The sequence below is a fragment of the Nannobrachium achirus genome, assembly GCF_963921795.1.
Source record: "Nannobrachium achirus genome assembly, chromosome: 17".
NCBI classification, from domain to species: Eukaryota; Metazoa; Chordata; class Actinopteri; order Myctophiformes; family Myctophidae; genus Nannobrachium; species Nannobrachium achirus.
The window spans coordinates 5,824,041-5,849,329 of record NC_137824.1 but is presented as its reverse complement, the minus strand read 5'-3'; the positions used below and the strand labels follow the sequence as shown (position 1 = coordinate 5,849,329).

General features: G+C 42.0%; 1 protein-coding gene across 1 annotated transcript in view; it reads left to right on the top strand.

Moving 5' to 3' along the window:
* The window catches only part of LOC308301981 (myelin-oligodendrocyte glycoprotein-like), a gene marked incomplete at its 3' end in the record, with an annotated part of 36,760 nt that extends 19,621 nt beyond the window's left edge, over positions 1-17,139 (top strand). Inside the window, exons 2-4 of the mRNA XM_080746126.1 lie at positions 1,071-1,427; positions 17,007-17,103; positions 17,136-17,139. Of these exons, the coding sequence (XP_080602252.1) occupies positions 1,071-1,427; positions 17,007-17,103; positions 17,136-17,139 (458 nt within the window). The remainder of the gene's footprint in view (positions 1-1,070; positions 1,428-17,006; positions 17,104-17,135) is intronic.
* Positions 17,140-25,289: the final 8,150 nt, after the last annotated feature.

The window sequence follows — 25,289 nt, the reverse complement described above, 5'->3', positions numbered from 1 at the left end:
CCATGTCTCGAGCGCTTCTCCGCTATGAACAATGGAGGAAATGACCGCAAAATGCATCATTTGCAGCTTAATTGGTCGTTTGGGCTTGACCAGGGAAATCAAAATATTTCAATATCAATGTTACATTAGCAACTGCTGCTTTTCAGAAAGTTTACCTTCAGAGTTCAGAGTGAAAAAGCTCACAGTTGCCTCTCAACTGGTCATTCATAAATAAGCCACACTGAACGCACTCTACAACGTCACGCCCACTGCAGTCACTACACTGAGCACACACCCGGTGCGGGTTTCCGAACGCACCCTAAGAGTTGAGGCATTACATTTTGTATAACACAGTTCTATTGTGAAAATAGCAGACGTGAGGCGTTGCGAGCATGTAGATCGGCTATTTTCACAATTTCTGCCTCTAATATTTGACAATTTGGCCAATGTTTAATTGGTCATTTTAGAGGTATTGAAAAGTCCTTCAATTGTCACTTTAGAAATGTGCAGATACGTCTATACACTTAAACTTTATGTTGGTTTGTTTACAGTTGAGTGAGAAAACAATGTTGCACATTAAGTTAATCATCTGGGGACCCCCAAAATAATTGTGGGTCCCAACCCACAGGTTGAGAACCCCTGCTTTAGATGATGCAGTCATAACATGTGTCCTGAAGTGAGCAAAGGTGACCACTAGGGGGAAACAAAACTGTAATAATTATGTATTTTCTATTGCTTCTGAACACTGCTGATCTCAGAGCAGTGGTTCTTAATGTGACCAACGTGACCTGTAGAGTGTACAAATGGAACCAAATGGACCCTTAAAGGGTAACTCAGAGTGTACACTGCAGTACAGTACAGTGCTGAACAGTATTTGTGCCAGGTTTGGTGAGGATTGGAGTAACGGTGCACCTATTGCACCCAGGGGCCGCCAGTGCCTTTGATGTGGCACCCAAGGCCTCCATTTAATTATTGCCCGCATACTGCATAACACAGGACACCGGCTCAATCCTACTTAACACTAACGTGTACACGTGAACAGCATACGAACATCTGCAATATCTAATGAATCATTTGGTTTCGTTTTGAAGGTCAATCTCAGGTCATCGGGTCTTCTCAGCCTGTGCTGGTCAAAGAGGGAGATGATGTCATCCTTCCATGTTCCATTGATCCACCTGTTGACATGCAGTACCAGACGGTGGAGTGGACCAGACCTGACCTGAAGCCACCATATGTGTACCTTCACCAAGATGGACGTTACGCAGTCGGCCTTACCAACCCGTTGTACAAACAGAGGACAACCCTGTTTGAAGAAGAGTTGTCTCATGGTAACATCTCACTGAAGCTGTCCAGGGTTAGGCTCTCAGACCAGGGGACCTACAAGTGTTCTGCAATAACCGACGGCGTTAAACATCAGCCCAGCAGCAGGTTGATCCAGCTCATTGTTGGTAAGATTTAGTGTTCAAACATGGATGGGGAAATAGAAAGCTGTCATTTACCCTTCATCCCCCATCCCATATAGAGCTATTTAACACTGTTACTGAACAAACACTCTATAGCAATGATTACTGTCACAATATAGAGCTATTTAACACTGTTACTGAACAAACACTCTATAGCAATGATTACTGTCACAATATAGAGCTATTTAACACTGTTACTGAACACTCTATAGCAATGACTACTGCAGTGATGTTACTAGGTTTTCAATGTAATGGGTCCCGGGACCCACAGGTGGTCATTCAAATGGGTCCCAGAAAAGTTTTATGAGTCCTCAATACAATGTTTTCGAGCGCTGTGAGCTTGTAGATCGGCTATTTTCAAAATGTTTGCCTATTTCTTATATTTATTTTACAATTTGGCTAATGTTTGAACTTAGAACTACTAAAACTACTAAAACATGTGCCCCTAATGAATTCGGGCGCGCAAAATGGCGTCGGACATCGGTGGAATGAAAACATTGACGTTTCTATCGCCTGTTTAAGACTTTCTACGTGGATTTTATTTGTGTTAACGTAGGGTAAAGTAGGATGCTTTCACGCATGAACAATGGTGGTGTCTGTGGAATTTTAAAATGTTATTCTTTTACCGCGACCCGGTAAATTATTTTAACATGGACTCCAATGGAGGCGCATCCCCGGGACCCCAGGACCATGACATGAATGAGTCCCTGGGCGACTTGAATGAGTTTTTGATGCAGGATGCGCACGTAATGACATCACTGCTACTGTCACAATATAGAGATATTTAACACTGTTACTGAACAAACACTCTATAGCAATGATTACTGTCACAATATAGAGCTATTTAACACTGTTACTGAACACTATAGCAATGATTACTGTCACAATATAGAGCTATTTAACACTTACTGAACAAACACTCTATAGCAATGATTACTGTCACAATATAGAGCTAGTTAACACTGTTACTGAACACTCTATAGCAATGATTACTGTCACAATATAGAGCTATTTAACACTGTTACTGAACAAACACTCTATAGCAATGATTACTGTCACAATATAGAGCTATTTAACACTGTTACTGAACAAACACTCTATAGCAATGATTACTGTCACACTATAGAGCTATTTAACACTGTTACTGAACACTCTATAGCAATGATTACTGTCACAATATAGAGCTGTTTAACACTGTTACTGAACACTATAGCAATGATTACTGTCACAATATAGAGCTATTTAACACTGTTACTGAACACTCTATAGCAATGATTACTGTCACAATATAGAGCTATTTAACACTGTTACTGAACAAACACTCTTTAGCTAGATAGATAGATAGATAGATAGATAGATAGATACCTTTATTATCCCAAGGGGGACATTTAGTTGTCCAGTAGTAGCACAGCAGTATACAGTTATTTACAAAGTTACAGAGACGTAAGAAAGATAGATAAGAGGGGGGAAAAAAACAAAACAAAGACAAGAGCAGTACAGTACCAATAAGGAGAAGGTGCATCAATAGAGGGGGCAAATAATATATAAGAATATATACATAAAGTGTCTTGCAAAAGAGACCATAGCAGTCAATGCTAGTTAGTGCAAACAAGTATCTCACTGTCAATGTTAAACAAAGCAAAAATACTCAGAAACTACCAACACTAACAACCTAATAGTGCAGTGTCAAAAATCAGTGCGAAAAAAAGAAGAAACTAGGAAGCGTGTCACCGCAAGGCGCACATGAGCACTCTTCCTGGAAGGTCCTTAGAGGTCAAAGTCAATACAGCAATGGTTCCGTAAGTCTAAGTTAGGAAGGGAGACCTTTTCAAGCGTCCGTTATGTGTCTCGTTGTACAGCTTAAGGGCAGCCGGTACAAAAGATTTTCCTAATCTCTCACATCTCCGTACTGGGTAGGTAAAGCGGTCTTACTCCAGTAACTGGTGATCTCTAGATGGAGGGGGTGGGAGGAGTTCTCCAAGATGGAATCTAGCTTCTTCGCAGTGCGCACCCTGGTTACTTCCTCCACCCCCTGCAGAGAGGACCCAACGACAGAGCCTGCTTTCTTCACCAGTCTGTTTAGGTTAAACGTGTCACCTGCTCTGTTGTTGCCACCCCAGCATGTTATGCCAAAAAAGAGGACACTTGCCATGACAGACTGATAGAACATCTGTAGCATCCTATTGCACACCCCAAACGATCTCAGTCTTCTCAGGAGGAATAGCCTGCTTTTCCCTTTGCTGTGAATCGCCTGCGCGTTGTCCGACCAGTCCAGTGAACTATTCAGGTGTACTCCGAGGAATTTGTAGTTATCCACGAGCTCAACCACCTCACCGTTAATGGTGCTTGGCACCGGGGGGACTCTCTTGGAGGTGCGGAAGTCCACCACCATCTCCTTAGTCTTGCTTGCGTTGAGCTTGAGATGGTTGTCCTCGCTCCACTGCACAAAGTCCCTAACCACACCATCGTGCTCAGCCGTGTTGTCACCCGAGATCTTGCTGATCACTACGGTATCATCTGAGAACTTCTGCAGATGACAGGTCTTGGAGTTGAAGCGGAAGTCCGATGTATAGAGAGTGAACAGGAAGGGTGAGAGCACAGTTCCTTGAGGGGCCCCCGTGTTGCTCACCAGCACATCGGACCGACAGCCCTGCAGTCTCACAGACTGTGGTCTTTCTGAAAGGTAGTCTGTGATCCATGCCACAAAGCCCTTGTCCACCCCCATCAGCGTAAGCTTCTCCGCAAGCAGAGACGGTTGGATAGTGTTGAAAGCACTGGAGAAGTCAAAAAACATAATTCTGACTGTGCTGCCCAGATCTTCCAGATGGGTGAGAGACTTATGGAGCATGTAGGTGATGCAATATCAGCCTGATAGGCAAACTGAAGGGGGTCCAGGTGATCACTGACCACCGGTCTCAGTAGGTTCAGAACCAGCCGTTCAAAGGCCTTCATGACCTGTGATGTCAGGGCGACTGGTCTGTAATCATTGAGGACCGAGGGACGGGTCTTCTTAGGCACTGGGACAATGCAGGAGGACTTCCACAGCTGTGGTACCTTCCCCGTCCTCAGGGAGAGGTTGAAGAGATGCGTGAGGGGGACAGCAAGCTGCTCCGCGCAAGCCTTAAGCACCTTAGAGTTGATGTTATCAGGTCCCGCTGCTTTCCTGGTGTTGACTTTTCCGAGTTGGCGCCTCACTTGCTCGGTGGTGAGAAACGGGGGGGGGGGGGGAGATGGTGCAGGGGAAGAGAGAGGGCGGCAACCGAGGTCACCGTTTGACCCAGCCGCTGCTTGTTGAACATTAACAGGAGCACCGTCAAACCGATTGAAAAAAACGGTTCATCTCGTTTGCCAGCTCCTCCGTGCCTGACACAGTAGAGTTGGCAGAGCCGTACCCTGTGATCTTCCTAAAACCACCCCACACTTGTCTCGTATTGTTCTCCCTCAGAGAGTTCTCCAGCTTAGCTTTGTAGCTCCCTTTTGCCTGAGCCTTGACTGTTTTAAGCTCCTCCACCACCACCCTCACGCCCTCCGAGTCACCTGCATGGAACAGATCCCTTTTTCTCTTAAGGAGGTGAATGATTTCTTTTGTCATCCACGGCTTGTTGTTAGAGAAGCAGCAAACCTTCTTAGTAGGAACACACACCTTCTCGCAGAAGCAGATATAGTCAGTGATAACCTGACAAAGGCTATCTACATCATCCCCATGTTCACTGAAAAATGATTCCCAGTCTGTCATTTCAAAATCAAATCTGAGTCTCTCCTCCGCCTCCCCCGTCCAACACTGAACCTCCCTGATGAATGGAAGCACTCTCTTCACGACAGGAAGATACGAGGGCTCCAGTTTCACCATGGAGTGATCAGAGCCACACACAGGGGGGAGGGAGACGCAACTGTATGCGTTCCTAACATTAGCATACAGGAGGTCAAGAGTGTTCTCACCTCTTGTTTTGCAAGTGACATACTGGGAGAAATCAGACAGGCCCTTAGCAACATTCACCTGGTTTAAGTCCCCGTTCAGCAGAATAAGGGAGCTAGGGTAGTGCGTTTGAAAACTGGCCACAGTAGAAAAAATAGTGTCCCGAGCTCCCGCTGCATTGCCACTAGGTGGACAGTACACGGTCAACAGGACGACGCACGAGAATTCCCGTGGTAGATAAATTGGTCTCAAAACGACCCCCAGTAGTTCGATGTCTGGGTTACAAATTACCTTTTTCACTGTGGCGTGTTCTTCCCTGCACCAGGTCTTACTAAAGTAAACAAGTATCCCACCCGCTCTTTTCATTTTGCCATTGTTTTTCACTATCTCTCGATCTGCTCTTATCATACAAAAACCATCTACAGAGATAGAGTTATCTGGACATGAACTGTTCAGCCATGATTCTGTAAGACAGATAATGTTGGCATTTTTGTATTCACTCTGAGATAACATGAGAGTTACCAGTTCGTCCGCTTTATCAATATCCTGAACTGATCTAACATTCCCCAAAACAACAGAAGGGAGACAGTGCTGTGTAGAAGAGGGGGGGAGGGGAGGGGAGCTAGAGGGGGGGAGAGGGGGGAGGGGAGGGGAGCTAGAGGGGTTTTTGATTCTCCACAGGGCACGCTTTTTCCCTTTGTGAATTCCACTGCTCTTCCTCCTTCCATTACTCTTCCTCCTACCTCCAGTCTTCCTCCTACCTCCAATCCTCAGGTAGGGAATAATGTCTTTACTGGGTAAAGAGTATTGATCCTTGAGTGAGAGAAGTTTCTCACGACTGTACTGCAAGCGAGCGCCTCCGTGTGCCGGTTGTTGTCGTACGTATCCATGCGCCGTCTGCACCCCGTGCGTCACGACGGTCCTATCCGTCCACAACGCCTCGCTCCGCGGCTCCTTGTCTCCCGCGATAATGTTCATGTCCATGGTTCACTCCGTGAACCGAAAGTGTGCACCGTGTACCTTGTAACAGTCCAGTTCCACGTCTTTAAAAAGAAAAAAACACACGGCTACATCCGCAAGTCCGCACGTAAAAGTAGTCCCAGCGGTGATCGTGTCCTTAAACTCCCGGGCTGTTCCAGCCCAACCGGCCGTCGCGGATCGAATCCAACGACCCCCACCGGTCGATTCACGGCACCGAGAGCCGTGTACGGCCCGACTCACTCCTTTATAGGGTAAAAAAACACGGCACCGTTCGGGTACACCACGCGCTAAACAGGCTGGGCCTAGAGGTTCATTGTTCACGGTCGCTGACCAGCCGGTCAGAACAATGAAAAAAAATAGCAATGATTACTGTCACAATATAGAGCTATTTAACACTGTTACTGAACACTCTATAGCAATGATTACTGTCACAACATAGAGCTGTTTAACACTGTTACTGAACACACTCTATAGCAATGATTACTGTCACAATATAGAGCTATTTAACACTGTTACTGAACAAACACTCTATAGCAATGATTACTGTCACAATATAGAGCTATTTAACACTGTTACTGAACAAACACTCTATAGCGATGATTACTGTCACAATATAGAGCTATTTAACACTGTTACTGAACAAACACTATTGGGCACAGCAGTGGGCATGGTGTACTGGTGCCACACAATATGTAATTCCCATAGATTTTTACACAAATATTTATCAATGATTGTAAGCCTAGAATCAACTCATCCAGGATTCTTGTGAATTGTGACCATAAGACTTGTCATTCGGTGAAAATGTAAACCACTAAACACGTGTATTTAATAAATGTAGTACATCATAATTCAATATTCAAAAAAGAAATCTCAACAGGCCTGGTATAGACTTAAAGGAGTCATCCAGACCAAAACACATATAGGGTTAAATCTGCCTTCTATCATACTCCTTTATACCTGCTTTAGTCCATTTTTTTCATAGCTGCCCCTGTTGCTAGATTTCGCAGGCCCTCTCATAACTAACAGAGTAGAAGAGACTTTATACTAGTGCGGTTATTTCTTCAGCTTCAAAGTTAGTATTTTTTTTATTGGATCGTGTTTACACAACGTCCTGAGACCAACCACACCGCTGTTTTGACCTCACAGGCACCCTTACTTGTCAAACCAACCCCTCCCTCCCCTCCCTTTCTAGCCTCTCCTCTCCCTGCTCTGGTGCAGAGCAGAAGCCGTTTGACAAGTAAGGGTGCCTGTGAGGTCAAAACGGCGGTAGTGAAGCATTTAGTGTGGTTCTCAAACCTTTATAATTTCAAGGACCCTCATAACAACCCTCAATACAAATGGATGAACCCGTAAGGCAGGGGTGTCCAAAGGGGGCCAGCCACATTAGAAAATATTAACACCCAAGGGCCGACTATATGTCCTGACAAAATGTACTTTCAGTCAGACCATACCAAGTTACATAGGACATAATGCATTGCAATTAAAGTGGTTATGGCATTGTTGATGATGTCACGCAGCGCCTCTACCGTACTAACTGTACTCTACTGTCTGTCGCCCGGAGGGGGTGTAGTTTAGCATGCATAACATTGCCACAGAGAGCTGGCTGCAGTGAGAATGTGAATTGTGATAACAACAATGAAAACTAGCTGTTAGTGTGTGTGTGTGTGTGTGTGTGTGTGTGTGTGTGTGTGTGTGTGTGTGTGTGTGTGGTCGTGACAGATAATAACCATGCTACAAGCTTACAACGCAGCGTGGGTGCGACGTGTTGAGCTTGTACATCGGCTATTTTGTATGTGCGTGGTCCCGTACGACGGACAAAGTATACTACTACCCAGTCACTCGTTTCAGACCGTTTGTAGAAAGACCACGTGACCTACTGTCTTGGGGCGTAATCATAGATTTTTATTAAAATGTAATGTTTATTTAACTATCATCATCAGGGCAGGAATTTCATGGAGGCCATGAAGGCCATGGCCGTCGTTGCCCCTCAGTTTGGCCTTGTGCTCCTCAAACCAATGGAATGACCCGAGGCCACAGTGGCCTTAATGCCCCAGCTGTACCACTTTCTCCTCTGTCTCTTTCTGGTCAATATGTAGACAGTAGACACCGGTGTCTCTTTCTTGTCATGTAGACAGTCTAGACACCAGTGTCTTTTGTTGAGATTCGTAAATCTCCCCAGAGTCCCCATCTTTAAACCAATCCAGTGACTTTGATTGGTGCAGGGCTGAGCATGGATCAAAATAAATACCATCATTTACCTATTTCACTGCAGATTAAGTTATCATCCCTAACCCTTAAATTCAACAAATTCTTTCAGTGGACTAAAATATTGTTTTATTTGATGGCCTTCCTGCCCTGGCATTTGGCCTTTGTGCCCTCAAAAAATGGACAACACCAAAGGCCAAGTGGCCTTGACCCTTAAATGATGGGTCTGATCATTATCATCAATATTTAATATCAATTATCTTTTGTCAGGTGTTTGCTCTGAACAAAACACAAATAACTCAACTTACCACATAGTGCTGTCACGATAGTGGATTTCTAACTTCGATTATGGATGGTGGCGCCAGATGGGACAGATCCATTTTGATGACATGACTGTAGAGATACTGTATAGCGTGATTTTAGGGCAAAATCTGTATGAGCAGTGTCCAAAAATTAGTTTTGCAAGTGTAGCCCATTCTATTTGCCGACGCTCCCTAAAGATGTTAATGCTATTTGTTGACGCTCCCTAAAAGTCAACGGTCCCTGCACAGGGTGATTGCGTCAAAAGCAGCGCGACTGCACTACTGGCGGGAGATCTGGTGTTTTGATGTGATGTGATGTGATACCAGTACAGAAAAGAGAGATAAAACAACCACGGAAAGATAAAGTTAATAAAGCTTGGAAGTGAACGTCAGGATTTGAAGGTTGAACAGTGAGTGACGTGATGAGTGAACGAGAGGCTCGGCTCTCCAAACAGTAGGACTAAATAGGAAACAACGTGAGTTGAGAAACTAAATGCGGACAGAAGCGTGAATTTTAGATAAAAGAAAAGAACGTTGCGGGAGAAAGAAGATACAGAGGAAGAATTGAAGAAGATTTCGGTGAGTTGCTTGATGTTGATAATGAGGTCAAAGGAATACAAATAAACCAGTCAGGATATGGAAAGATAACGTGTTGTTTATGGTCGGCAAACAGCATTGGAGTGGACACCCGAGGAGAGAAGACCACTCATCTCTGAGTGAGAATTGAACAGAAGAATCCTGGTGAGTCAGCACCAATGACTCGCTCTTGAGAAACTAAATGCGGACAGAAGCGTGAATTTTAGATAAAAGAAAAGAACGTTGCGGGAGAAAGAAGATACAGAGGAAGAATTGAAGAAGATTTTTGTGAGTTGCTTGATGTTGATAATGAGGTCAAAGGAATACAAATAAACCAGTCAGGATATGGAAAGATAACGTGTTGTTTATGGTCGGCACACAGCATTGGAGTGGACACCCGAGGAGAGAAGACCACTCATCTCTGAGTGAGAATTGAACAGAAGAATCCTGGTGAGTCAGCACCAATGACTCGCTCTGTCAATTCAATACATGTCAATATACTGTACATGATAAAAGTGACTGAAATGATGCTGTATATAAAAGGGACATAACAATGTTAAAGTTGTGTGGGGTTGTGTAAATAGTTATGGAGTGTTGTTAAAGGGGAGTTTCGGTCAAAAACGACTTTCCTACCTTTGAAATGATGATCCAGGAAGGCTCTGGGCTGATCCAGGTGTTGTTTTACCCAAAGCAGCATTTTGTTCATTTTTCGATTTTCTCCCCTGCACCCCATGGCTCCAAAACGGCACCTTTTGGGTCAACCCGTAATCCGGTTATTATTCTCGCTCAAAATTCACTTTTCTTGCTCGGTCTCAGTCCCTCATACTGTAGTTAGCATATCCGAGCTACATCAGCTCCTGGTCGCCGCCATGTTTGTTTACAACAAGCTCAACTCTGAACTCTGAGCCCAGGAGAGAAACACTGGGAAATTGGGAAACGCGCGTTCACGAGCTGCTGCTGCTGCTGCTGCTCTCACAGCTCCACCTCCCTCCCCCCACAGCCTGTTACCTGTTGAGGCAGACAAGAGGCTACACCATACATCACTCTGCAGACTTTGTCGACATAGTTACATCTTTTTTCTTTGGCTAAGAGCATTTTTGTGTTTTATTGTTCGTCGCGCGTCGGGGAGTCACGCGATACAAAACGGGATTTCCCAGTGTTCTCTCCTGGGCTCAGAGTTCAGAGTTGAGCTTGTTGTAAACAAACATGGCGGCGACCAGGAGCTGATGTAGCTCGGATATGCTAACTACAGTATGAGGGACTGAGACCGAGCGAGAAAAGTGAATTTTGAGCGAGAATAATAACCGGATTACGGGTTGACCCAAAAGGTGCCGTTTTGGAGCCATGGGGTGCAGGGGAGAAAATCGAAAAATGAACAAAATGCTGCTTTGGGTAAAACAACACCTGGATCAGCCCAGAGCCTTCCTGGATCATCATTTCAAAGGTAGGAAAGTCGTTTTTGACCGAAACTCCCCTTTAAATCATACTGAATTATTGATTATACTGTACGTTTCTGTGCAGATTTTTGTTTTTGTTTTTGCACACCCATTCTGAGAAGAGCACTGAGCCACGTTGAAACTTCAACCACAATCAACAGCTTCCCCACTGTCCCTAGTGGTAGCGGTAGGAACGACACCCCCTTTGCCCTTTGAATTGAGTGCACTCAAATAGACTGAAAAGATCGGGTTCCCATTTTTGTTTGTTTTATTTTGTTTTATTTGGTTATTGTTCATATTGGACTTTTTTCTTTGGTCCACTTGTACCTGTAAAAAAAAGAGAACAATTGATCTATTTTCAGAAAAGAAAAGAGAAACAAGTTCATTGATATAATTATATATATATAAGGTAAAAAGTACATAACTGTGTCTGTGTGTGTTATTCCTCCAATCAGAGAATTGTACAAATATACAGCTGGTCTCTTCATAACCTGAGATTGATGTACCACCACAGCTAAGTATTGTCAGAAATACACAGTGGGTTACACAATAATTGGCCTCATGGTGGCGCTAGAAGAGAGCCATGTGAGAAATGACAAATGGGTGGAGGTTGTGGTTTGGCAGCCAAGGAGTGTGTGTGCAAAGTTTGGCATGGATCGGGGCAACGGTGGCGGAGATATGAGAAGGGGAAAAGTGTGACGTGACGGACAGACTGACTGACGGACAGACAGCCGTGGAGGTTTTGATAGTACCTGTGACCTGTCACCATTATACAGTATGCTAACTGTGTTCAATGAACATGAATAAAAACAATGCTCTTGAGATGTTGCACCTATTCAAAAGCAGGCATTTTAGTTTGGGTAAAAATAAATTAATAAAATCTAAATAAAATCTTTTAATTAAAAATGTCAACATTTGTTTTGTTTGTTCTCTTTGAATCTGGTCTTTATGCTGCATTCAAACCTGAAGCTATTTACCAGACTGTATACCACACTGTATACCACAAACTAGAAGTTTTTAATCTGTTAAATTCTTAATTTCCCCCTCCCCCCCTCATTTTGTTGAATTAAGATTTGTTTACGTAACTCATATATATTAGGAATTATAAGACAATATAAATAGGGCTGTCTTCGACTCAGGATTTATCAAGTCGACTCGAGTTGCAGGGGTTAATCGGCCTTGTCGAGGAATCGTTTATGTTAAAAGAAAAAGAAAAAAAAATCAAGTGCTGCTTTAAACCACGTCAACATAATACAATAAAACGGTAATATGAACATTGTTTTAAAGGGGATGACCTCCCATTTTTAGTAATCAACTATATATTTTATATATGTTAATGTTGATGAGTGAACATTAGCCCAAGTGCCCCCCCTCCTGTTGTGAGGGGAACGGAGTTTGGACGATTTGGGGGTCACGTGACCAGTGACGTCGTCAAGTTGTGAAATGCAGCCTGCCTCCATACGTTTCAGTGGGATATCAGAAACAGCGCGACTTCAATTTAAATACAGAGCCTTTTCAGCCATGTCAGTTGTATTATGTACAAGGGCTGTGTCTTGTGAGCTAGAATATGTATCCATATGCCATCCAAAACGAGCAGGATCTACTCCTTCTACTCTTATTACTTTGTTTACACGGAACGAGGGAAGTAGGGCGGAAATACATGCCCATATTTGGCGGAGCGTGATAATGTCGTTCAGCGAGCGACCGACGGCCGCATCAGCGCTCTCGGAGCTCAGATGGAGGAAACGAGGCGGACAGAGAGAGAAACGAGCACAGACAAAGTGAGAGAGAAACACACTTTCTCCAAAAAAATCTTTTGAGGAGCATGGTGAGGAGCTGGATCTGTCTCCTAGATTGTTTTGATTTTCGCATTTGACTTCCCTCTTCTGAGCGCCGTCCGTCGCTCGTTGAAAAACGTCATCACGTTCCGCCAAATATGGGCATGTATTTCCGCCCTACTTCCCTCGTTCCGTGTAAACAAAGTAATAATAGCAGAAGGAGTAGATCCTGCTCGTTTTGGATGGCATATGGATACATATTCTAGCTCACAAGACACAGCCCTTGTACATAATACAACTGACATGGCTGAAAAGGCTCTGTATTTAAATTGAAGTCGCGCTGTTTCTGATATCCCACTGAAACGTATGGAGGCAGGCTGCATTTCACAACTTGACGCCGTCACTGGTCACGTGACCCCCAAATCGTCCAAACTCCGTTCCCCTCACAACAGGAGGGGGGGCACTTGGGCTAATGTTCACTCATCAACATTAACATATATAAAATATATAGTTGATTACTGAAAATGGGAGGTCATCCCCTTTTAGCCTTTAAAGTGAATTAGATCCATAAACTACCGTGCATATTGAGACATGGTAGCGATGCGCCACAGATGTTAATGACGATAAGATTGCGTCCAGCCGTGCATAATTGTGAATTGTGGAGCAGAGTAGAAAGACGGAGACGAGAATAATGCATCTCTTTGACAGCACAAATGCATGTTGTTTATTATTTCCACAGGTTGTATTTCACAGCGCTGCTGGTATCAAAAGAGCCCCAGGGACTCTCAGCCACGTCGTACATTCCCGGACTTTGTCTTTAAAACCGGAATAAAAGCTTTTGATCCGAAAATCGGCGATCGTCTAACCTTCCCTAGTCACCACTCGTGCACTGATAGCTCATGCAGACCGTGCATGAAGCAGAGGTGACGTCAGCGCCTCTCCTTCTCCAAGGCTACTCCCAGCCATCCGTTTGCTGTCTGCACACTCGAGCTCCTACAGCAGCCATGCTTGGGGCTATGCTAGCGAAACTTTTCAGTTCTGTTCTTCAGTCACACATGGACTATTTGCGGGGACATTTACGTGAAAGGATCGCGCACGCGAAACGCACGGGGACATCGACGATCGGCCAAAACCCCCATTCTATCCCAACGGAAATCGAGAAAATCATGGTGAGTTACTGGCCTGGGGAAAAAAAAAAGAAGAAAAAACAGCGGCGCTGTTCAAGATGGAGGGGCTGCGGGGTCATGTTTATAAACATAATATTATGTCTCAGATCACAATACAATAATAGAAATGTCACGGCTAATCTACCAACCACCATTCTATTTCGGACGTCAAGGTGTTAATCGCGCGATTAATCGCATAATAAAAATATATTTTTTATTGGCTCAAACTTGCATAATATGTTGTATATTTGGTGCAGGATGCATCCAAATAAATGTATTTTTTATAATTATACTATATGTATCCAATACATTATAAACTCAATGTTATTTATTTCATTATATTATAAATTATAACCCCTCTGCACTACATAATTTAAGGCAGTGGTGGTTTTCAACCAGTGGTCCTTGAGGGGGTTCCAGCTAAACATTGGTGTAAAGTAACTAAGTACATTTACTTAAGTACAATTTTGAGGTAATTGTACTTTACTTGAGTATTTCCAATTTTCCAATACTTTTACTTCTACTCCACTACATCTCAGATCGAAATATTGCACTTTTACTCCACTACATTTTTTTGTAAACTTTAGTTACTAGTTACTTTTCAGATATAAGTTATAATATTTTAAAACATACATGAACCACTTTAGCCATGTTGTATACTAGGCTGTTTGAAAATAGCCGATCTACTAGCTCACAACATGTCGCATCGTGACGCGTTGTGAGCTTGTAGGTCTGCTATTTTCAACACTTTCATACTTTTACTCAAGTACATTTTGAATTCTGGGCTTTTATAATTGAAACAGAGTATCTCTACATTGTAGTATTGGTTTTACTTAAGTAAAATATGTGAGTTTTTTTTCCACCACTGCAGCTAAATGATGGAGAGTTGGTAAACCAAATGGACCCTTATAGATCTTTAACTCTTATTTTTGGGGTCTGGGAGAATAAATCTAATCAAATGGTGGACACACAGTGAGCTTGAGCTCCGTTCCTGACTTTTTAGCTGAGCTCTGCTCTGGGCTCACCACGCTAATGTTGACAAACGATAGATGCGGAGCGCAGAGGGAGCGCTACGGAAGCCTCAAAGGTTACAAAAAAAAGGCAAAAAAAAAGAAAAAAAAAACTTTTTTATTTTTTTATTTTTTTTGCGTTAAGCGTTAAAATAATTAACGCCGTTAATAGGTTGATGCGTTAATTAGTTAATAATGCGTTAACTTGGACAGCATTAATATATATATATATATATATATATATATATATATATCTTACAGTTAGTTTGGGTAACTCAGTTAGATTGGGGTAGGAGCGCTTGTTTTTGTTCACCTGGATGTGGAAGAAGCTCATGTCCCAGTGGTAGAGCATTTGACTGCATGCTGATGAATGCTAACCTTGTGAATGCTACTATATATATATAGACTTAAGACTGTTGTTCGTCTCAGGTACTCAATTATTCTCTTTGGATTATTCTCCAAAGATTTGTGGAGAGAATTAGTGATATGGTTAATAATAATGTGAAAAATATGAGATCTACAAGCTGACAAGGCATCTACTGTTGTACTGTTGTACTGGGAGCTGACCAGTACAACCATAGTCTAGATTTTCTGCATTGCTAAATAATAAGTCCCTGTAGGAAGACTCTTTTCTGACAGTTGCTGACTGCTTTAAATGTTCAAATTTACTGAAATAATCTTCTCAACAACCAGCTCAACGAGGTGTGATATACATTCCACCACAAGGAGTCCTTCGCCTGCTTCCAGATACCAGCTCTGTTGCTGAAAACATCACTAGCATCCTGTGGAAACATGGACTCAATAAAGCTGCAGAATGGGATCTGGTTCCTAGTCCTGTTGTGGATTACTACGGGACATTTAAAAAACGTGCAGAACTGAATAATGAAACTGGACAGTTGGTCATCAACAATATGACCATAGAAGATGGTGGAGATTACTCTGTGCACATCAACGGTCGACTGCTGAGTAAGACTTACACGGTTAAACAGATGAGTGAGTATGAACTGTGACCTTTGAAGGTCATGTGTCATCATGGGTCTATCATAATATACAATGTTTTCTGTCCACAGAAATGTTCATTTGAATTGAAGTTTTGGTTGCGACCGTCAAGTTGCAGTTACAATCAAAACCTCCACTAGCTGTCAGTCTGTCTGTCTGTCTGTCTGACAGTCTGTCAGTCACACGTCACACTTTTGCACTTCTCATATCTCTGCGACCGTTGACCCGATCCATGCCAAAATTTGCACACGCACTCCTTGCCTGCCAAACCACTACCTCCACCCTACCTCCATTGAGAATCTCAATTCTCACATGGCCCTCTTCTAGCGCCACTATGAGGCTGATTCTTGCAAAACACATTTTTGGACACTGCTCCTACAAATGTTGCCCTAAAATCACGCAAATCGATACACACTTGGTCTACACTCATTTCTTCAACATGGATCTGTCCCATATAGCGCTAGCCTGATAAATCAGTCCGCACATTACCACCCCCTGTTTGTGGGTGGTGTGTAGTGTGGACTGACCCCGGAGATTAATTATTGTATTTCTTCTCGCCCGAGGAGCGGGCGAATTGAATGGGCCAATCAGGGTTGTATGCTTGGGGCACGTGGTTTGGCGTCTGGTGGATTCCCAAGGCTGGTCCGGTCCCAGCCCCCCCCAGCCCCCTCCTTTCAGAACTCTTCTGCCCACGTGAGAGTCCCTAGTGGACTCTGATTGGTGCTCTTCTGCCCACGTGAGTCGCTAGTGGACTCTGATTGGTCTGTCATGGCGGAGTCAGGCGGACGCCCGCTCGACTCAAATTCTTTTAATAAACTATACAATAGTGCCGTTTCATTACGTTTTAATACCATTTTGCACTAACGTAAACATGCAATCATATAATATGTTATAAGAAATAACGTATCTTTGCCATGTCACGCCACGCCAACAACAAATCACCACCCGGGTTCCGATCAGGGAGACCGTTCCTCCCAGTCACGCCACTCCAAGTATCTCTGTCATTGCCCAAAAACATACAACCTTTAATAATGCCACTAACCACCCAATGCACCCAATGCTTCTATACAAAATGAATATAAATATATCTGCACCATAACCCTTACCTGAGAAAGGTCACACAGCCAACATGTGTTTAGTTTTAACTGCAGTCTGGAGACAACATCAGCACTAAGTTATTATCTTTGCTCAACAGAGAAAGTCCCAAAGCCAGCGGTGGTCACCAGGAAACCTTGTGATTCTGACTCCACCAGCTGTGAAGTGCACTGTGTCCTACTTGACGACGTTACAGAGTCCGGTCCGGTCACCTATCTCTGGAAGAAAGATGAAGGGAAATGGATGGAGTCTGACTCTGGACCAAACTCTAATCAGCTGATTGTCACCAAGGATGAAGATGGGAAAGTTAAAACATTAACCTGTGAAGTGAAGAACGAGTTCAGCAGTGAGCAGAGTGATCCTGAACCCAACTGGCTTTATCATGGAGGTATGTAGTTTACTACATCATGTGAATACATTGAATCACTGTTACAGTCTTTATCATGAAGGTATGTAGTTTACTACATCATGTGAACACATTGAATCACTGTTACAGTCTTTATCATGAAGGTATGTAGTTTACTACATCATGTGAATACATTGAATCACTGTTACAGTCTTTATCATGAAGGTATGTAGTTTACTACATCATGTGAATACATTGAATCACTGTTACAGTCTTTATCATGAAGGTATGTAGTTTACTACATCATGTGAATACATTGAATCACTGTTACAGTTTTTATCATGAAGGTATGTAGTTTACTACATCATGTGAACACATTGAATCACTGTTACAGTCTTTATCATGAAGGTATGTAGTTTACTACATCATGTGAAACATTGAATCACTGTTACAGTCTTTATCATGAAGGTATGTAGTTTACTACATCATGTGAACACATTGTATCACTGTTACAGTCTTTATCATGAAGGTATGTAGTTTACTACATCATGTGAATACATTGAATCACTGTTACAGTCTTTATCAAGAAGGTATGTAGTTTACTACATCATGTGAATACATTGAATCACTGTTACAGTCTTTATCATGAAGGTATGTAGTTTACTACACCATGTGAACACATTGAATCACTGTTACAGTCTTTATCATGAAGGTATGTAGTTTACTACATCATGTGAACACATTGAATCACTGTTACAGTCTGCAGTGTTGACCTTTTGACATGTTTAGGCTCCTAACACAGACATCATAAAACCTCTCCTTAGGACCTCCACCTGAACCTACATCCACGGGAGCCATTGTTGCTGGCCTCTTCGTTGCTCTCATCGTTGGTCTCATCGTTGGTCACATCAGTGGTGTGGTGCTAGCGGAGACATATCCTGGTACGTTTTTCATCAGATTTGCAGTTCCACATAACATACTACATGCTTACTGAGTTACTGCTCAGCAATGACATGCAATTAACCCATTAAGACCTGTGGACCATTCTAAAACATGTCTTTTAAATCTATCAGTTTTCTGGAAAACATACATCAGTTGTGCTAGTTTCATGTCAAGGACCTCTGAAATGATATGAATTTGGCCATGGACCACCATCTCAAAATATGTTGTTCCACTGACCCAGGACCCCCAGAAGCAAATATTTGAGTAAAAAAAACACATTGGACCTCATTCACCAATAACTTTGTACATTTTGTGAATTCGAGAAATCGAGTCAGATTCATGAAACGTTCTTATGAAGGCAGAATTGTTCGTAACTATGTTCCTATAATGATGTGTCAGTTATTAATCCTAATTATCATAGGTAGACGCCCCACATATCCTAATTAGCATCCCTATTACCATAGAGAGCCACCCACAAATCTCCAGATAAGGCATGACTGCATGGCCCTGCCTGCAGTCACACCCGTGTGTGTGATTGCTGCTCACAGAAGAAATGAAGCTGAGAGAATGATGTCAAGACTCCAAACACTCTACAGTAGTGCTTCTCAATCATTTTTATGTCAAGAACCCCCGAATGTACATGCATTCTGCAGACCCCCACCTGAAAATATTTACTGCCAAGGAAGATTTTCAAGATTTATAAAAATGGTCCCAAAAAAGCCGATCTACAAGCTCAAAATGGGCAGTAATGGGACCCTTTGGGAGCTTGTAGATATTTTCAAACAAAGAATAACAGAGGGTTAAAGTGATAAAACCCTTCCTTGTTTTGCTGTGGACCCCCTGGAACCTCCTCAAGTACCCCATGGGGGTCCCCATACCACACTTTGAGAAGGAACTGCTCTAAAGATATGAAAAATATATTATTGTAATTTAAATCCTATATTAAACAACTGTAGAATTGAAGAAATGTTACACTTAAGAACCCAAAGTCATGTCATGTCATGTTGTCACTGTGTTTGAATTTCTTCCCAGATCGTATAAGGAAGATGTTTTCATCACCTGAGTCCAAGAGTGAGCGTGATCCTGAAGGTGAGTGAGTTTGAGAACTTTATTTAAGCAGTTGAACCTCAGACTAATTAATAATAATAATATAATATAGGAATAACGTGTTCCTTCCACACACTACGTCCTTACCGGGGAAATCCCCACTGTCAGGTGAAAAGAAGCAACTTGGACTCCTCATGCACAGAAGGAAGCATGAGGTCAGTCTGTTGTCTCCCCAGGCGCGGCAGAGGGAGAGGAGAGCAGAGCCCAGGATTACATAGGCAATTGGCACTGGGTGAAAATGGGTTACAAAATTGTGGGATAAAAATGAAAAAGAAAAACAAAATAATAATAATACAACTCAACCTTTATTTATTTCTCTGAAAACACACTGAGGGCTGGGAGCCTCTTGTTCAGTGTCGAGATTACAACAACAACAACAATATGAAATGAAAAAAATATATACAAAATATGTAAATGAATAAAAATAACATGATTAAGAGAACATTTCATCACATACAGGAACAAGAGAACTATACTTATTATATGTATTGGTGTAATTTATACTTAAAGACAGAGTAGCACCATGGCCTCTACTTTGTCCCAATTTAATTGTTAGGTAGTTGCCAATGCGACCATATAGTTATATTGCCTGTTTTCAGAGTTGTATTCAGACGGAGATTCCAACATCCCACTTTCTCAAAACTCCTCCATCAACTCAGGGAAACACGGAGCAAAATCATGACTCCTTGCACTGATCTACATCACGTGATTCTCTAAAATCCCATTGAAGCGGATGGGGAAAATGCCTTGGAAATTTCAATATTTTACACTCTTTATAATAAAGTGAACTCTTAACCTTCTTAATTGACATGACCAACAACGTGTCTGCTATACACTTGAAAATTTTCTTTAAGAATCAGCTGACCTTTTTTTTCCCGTATCCATTAAGCTAGCCTGGGGGCGTGTCTCTTCGCGACCCGGTTCTCTAGCGGGGCACTGAGAAACAGTAAGCCCAGATGGGCGCTTGTTTCGGCCAAATTCCATAGTTGCCTCGGTGCCTGACTGTGGATGTTTATTTTTAAGTTTAATAAATGACTCATTCTCGCATTCGCAGACGGCCCAAGCGAGTGACGAGCGTGCGGTGCGAGAATATAGGACGGGTGGGAAAGATAATCACATACTGTATATTTTACTTAAGTAAAAGTACTCTCATCTCATTCTCCCATGGACAGTAGCCTAGGACGCGACACGCTATGGCCAATCTACATGCTCACAATTGTGACCTTGCAGATCGGCTAGTTTCAAACAGCCAAGGTATAAAATAGGGCTAAAATAGTTCATGTATGTTTTATAATATTATAATGTATTTCTGTAGTAACTCTTTCAAATTATTTTAATACTACAGTATTTGCCTCAGAGATGTAATGCAGTAGAAGTGAAAGTATTGGAAATTGGAAATAACCAGGTAAAGTACAAATACCTCAACATTGTACTTGAGTACAGTACTTGAATAAATATACTTGTAGTTACTTTACACATGCGGACATGTCCGGGTGTGCGGCAAGCACAAACAGTCACGCAATCAAACAGTCTGCAATGTATCTCTGCTACTACTGAAGTAGGCTAAAATACACACAATCAGAACATTAAAGGGATCCCTTGCTAATATGACAAATATGCATTAATACATTATAATTGTCCTCTATAACTACAATGTAAAATTAAAAACACCTCAATTATTTTATTTCTCCTAGAAATAGCTAATCTTTCACTCAACAGGGGACATGCCCGTCGCAAGTTGATGATGTCATAAATGTCATGTGTGATCTATCCCTATGGAATTTATGACATGCATGTGAAAATAAAATCAAACTTAATACTTCCTATGGTTAATATGAGCATCAACTCAATATTTCAAATGTGTTTTTTGCACATGCATGCCATAAATTCCAAAGGGATAGATCACACATGACATTTATGACATCATCAACTTGCGACAGGTATTTCCCCTGTTGAGTGAAAGATTAGCTATTTCTAGAAGAAATAAAATATTTAAGGTGTTTTTAATTTTAAATTGTAGTTATAGAGGACAATTATAATGTATTAAGGCATATTTGTCATATTAGCCAGGGATCCTTTTAAACAATTATTTCACTAATCGTTCACTCTCTCAGTGCAGACTGCAGATAGTCCTGTAGGAACAGGCAGAGGGGAGGGGGGTAACTGTCTGTCTGTCTGTCTGTCTGTCTGTCTGTCTCTCTGACTGAAACGAGCCGAGGCATTATCAGCGCTGTGACGGAACGGGACGTCACGGAAGAGGCGTGGTCCCGAAGTCGAGGGAAATAGAAGAAAGAAGATGGGTGTAGAGGGAGAAACTGATTATAAATTCAAATGTGCCTATGTCTTTTGTGTATTTATTTATTTTAAATTTATTTGGGTTAGGGTTAGGGTTAGGGTTAGGGTGAGAGATATGTGTCATTATTTAGATGAAGAAAGATTCCTGCTCCCCCTTCTTTAAAGGGCAATTCCAGCATATTCCCCCCTTACATTGCCTTTTATCATGATTGTTCCTAACTGGTTTTGTGGATTTCTGTTTTAGTCGCCCCCCTTCATAGATCTCCCGAGTTGTCCCGAGCCCATCCTCACAGCGAAAATTCAGCTAAATATACTTAGACAAAAGCACTAATCGTTCCCGTTCCAAAGTTACTTTGACGTGCTGTTAGATCCACCACTTTCCACAGAGCTTAGGCAATTTCCGTTTTAACTTACGCTTCTGGAGTAGTAAGCTTCTAGAATACCTTTAGTTTGTACCTACGTTACGTATATGCGTATGTTACGTTAAAAATGGCCATAACTCCAGTTACCTCCACCGTTTATGGGTACGAGGAATCCAACCGTAAAGTTTTGAAATCGATCCCACCACTGGACGTCGGTCAAATTGTCATTTACCCCCATTATATTAGTTTTATTTGACCCTACCTCCAGAACACAAGGTCACACAGACTTAGTGAGCTGCAGGCACACTTAAACATTTTTCATTTTCAGCTTAGTTTCCCTCATCTGAAATGTGTACGGTGTGTTTATGATCCCAATCATATTGGATATGTTGTTAGATAGATGAGTAGTTTGGTCCAGTCTGATCCATGAACATTTCATGAAGGTCTACAGTCATCTACTGTGATGATTTAATGCTCTCTCTCTCTCTCTCTCTCTCTCTCTCTCTCTCTCTCCCCAGGGGATGCTGGAGAGAACAAACCAGTGCAAAACGGTAAAGGAATATTTATTAGTCGTTGCCCGTTGTTGTGTTGTGTACTGAGGTGAAAGTATCACTTGTAGGATTTAAGATGTATCATTAATGTCAGTCATCACAGCATCCTCACAGCCTCCACAGGAAGGTAGATAGATGAGTAGTTTGGTCCAGTCTGATCCATGAACATTTCATGAAGATCTACATTCATCTACTGTGATGGTTTAATGCTCTCTCTCTCTCTCTCTCTCTCTCTCTCTCTCTCTCTCTCTCTCTCTCTCTCTCTCTCTCCCTCCCCCCAGGGCGTGCTGGAGAGTACAAACCAGTGGAAAACGGTAAATTAATATGTACTAGTCGTTGCCTGTTGTCGTGTTGTGTACTGAGGTGAAAGTATCGCTCATAGGATAGTAGGATTTAAGAGGTATCATTAATGTCAGTCATCACTGCCTCCTCACAGCCTCCACAGGAAGGTAGATAGATGAGTAGTTTGGTCCAGTCTGATCCATGAACATTCCATGAAGCTCTACAGTCATCTACTGTGATGGTTTAATTCTCTCTCTCTCTCTCTCTCTCTCTCTCTCTCTCTCTCTCTCTCTCTCTCTCTCTCTAGGGGATGCTGGAGAGCCCAAACCAGAGGAAAACGGTAAATTAATATTTACTAGTTGTTGCCCGTTGTTGTGTTGTACTGAGGTGAAAGTATCGCTCATAGGATGGTAGGATTAAAGAGGTATCATTAATGTCAGTCATCACTGCCTCCTCACAGCCTCAACAGGAAGGTAATAGTTCAGAAGGTTAAGACTAATCAGCCAGCAGTGTGCGCAGTAAATTCCCCTAAACGTATGTGTGAAATTCTCAAAATGTTCAAAAAGTATTGTAAATTGTTTAAGCTAGCTAAAAGCCTATGTGGTACGTGTTGTTGTGGTATGATTCAGGCCTGAATCATTCTGCACTTAAATGTACATTGTTAATGTTACTTTCTCAGAGATATTTAAAGTGCAGGCACCATGCAATTTACCTTGTAAAACTGTTGACACGTGTCTCTTAAAGTATTTTTAACATATATTTGAGTCATATTAGTTTGAAAATACATAGTTACATTTGAGCTTTATAAACTAATAAGATCAACTGTGGCCATTTTGCGAAATAACTTCGGAATTAATGTTGTCGCGTGAAAATGACAAGAACCAGCGAATCTCTCTTGCCTCCCTTGTCTCGTGAAATGCGAGCTGGACACGCCCATTTCCTTTCATCCATCAAGCTGCACATTGTAGAGTAAACAGTCACGGGCAGCGGTGGAAAAAGTACTCATATTTCTCAATAAAAGTATCAACAAGTAAAAGTATCGATAGAAATACTCTGATACAAGTAACTGTCCGCAACGCATTGTGAGCTTGTAGATCGCCTATTTAAAAAAAAAATCGAAATTGTATATATAGTTCATGGGATAGAGCCCAGAATTTCAAGAAAAGCAATAGATTCTGGTGGCAAATTCTAATGATTATTTTTATGTTCCCACATGCCCATGGTATCATTTAAGCCCTGGTAGCATTACCAACCTCGTAGTTTTCTACCTGTTACCACCACTTTTATATGAGAAATAACCGAAATTCTTGTTTTTTATTAATTTCCATATAGAATACTTATAATGCAATTGAATATGTCAATATGTCAATATGCCTGGAATTGATTGTACTGAATTATAAAACATTGTAATGCAGAAAAATATTATTAGAAATGCAACAAAGCAGTATACAGAGAAATTATTAAAAAAGGGTCAAATTTGATACATTTTTGTTTTTTTGAAGGTAACAAAATGTGCTATATTTTCCTAAATATTTAACATAGAGACTTGCATTTAGCATTAAAGTGTGCACATAAGACTCCATAATGTTGTGGAATATAACTATTAAACGGAAGAGTTTGAGCTTAGGTAATTATGACATCGAAAGACCTTGCTTCATTACATTATTATCATTATTATCTTCAGTGAATGGTGTCATATTCAGAGATAATTAATCAAAGTTATCATAATCACCTAGATCAGTGTTTCTCAAATGGGGGTACGTGTAACCCTAGGGGTACACAGGGGTACTGCAGGGGTGACTGCTATAGTGACTGTTATTGAATAAAAAGCAATGTTTATTTGCCATTATGCTATTTTATTTTGAATGTAAATCTTGCTGTAGTCAGGGGAAGGGGGTACTTGGCTTCGGAAATCAGTGTAAGGGGGTACTGCAGCCAAAAAAGAGAACCACTGACCTAGATCATCAGGAGCATTCTGGCAGTCCTTAAACCAACACATTTGGGTGCATTTCAGTCCATTTACAAAGCAAGTGCAGATTTAGCATGGTTTCAATAGATCTCTGTGACTAAATTGAAGTGATCCAATCACTCACATAACCGTGGTTACAAACATATCGCTATATTGGACCACTCCAATATATGATAGTACACTACCAGATCAGTCATTGATCATCAATAAGAACTCCAGTTCAACTCACAGGGACGAGCCCACTGTCTCGAAGGAGCAAAAGCAACCCCCATGCGGAACAGCTTGTTCCACCCGATTCTCAGGGACCACGTTGACACAGTAGAACCTGGTAAAGGTACTTGGCGATGTCCAGATGGCCGGGGCAGATGGGGAAAAGGGGAAACCCCCTGAACTATATTCCCAAGAGGTGGCCATACCCTGAATGGAATGTGCCACTACTGCGGATGGCAGAGTCTGTCCAGCCAAGCGATATGCACAAGAAATGGCATCAACAAGCCAATGTGAGAGTCTCTGTCTCGAAATCCTTCAG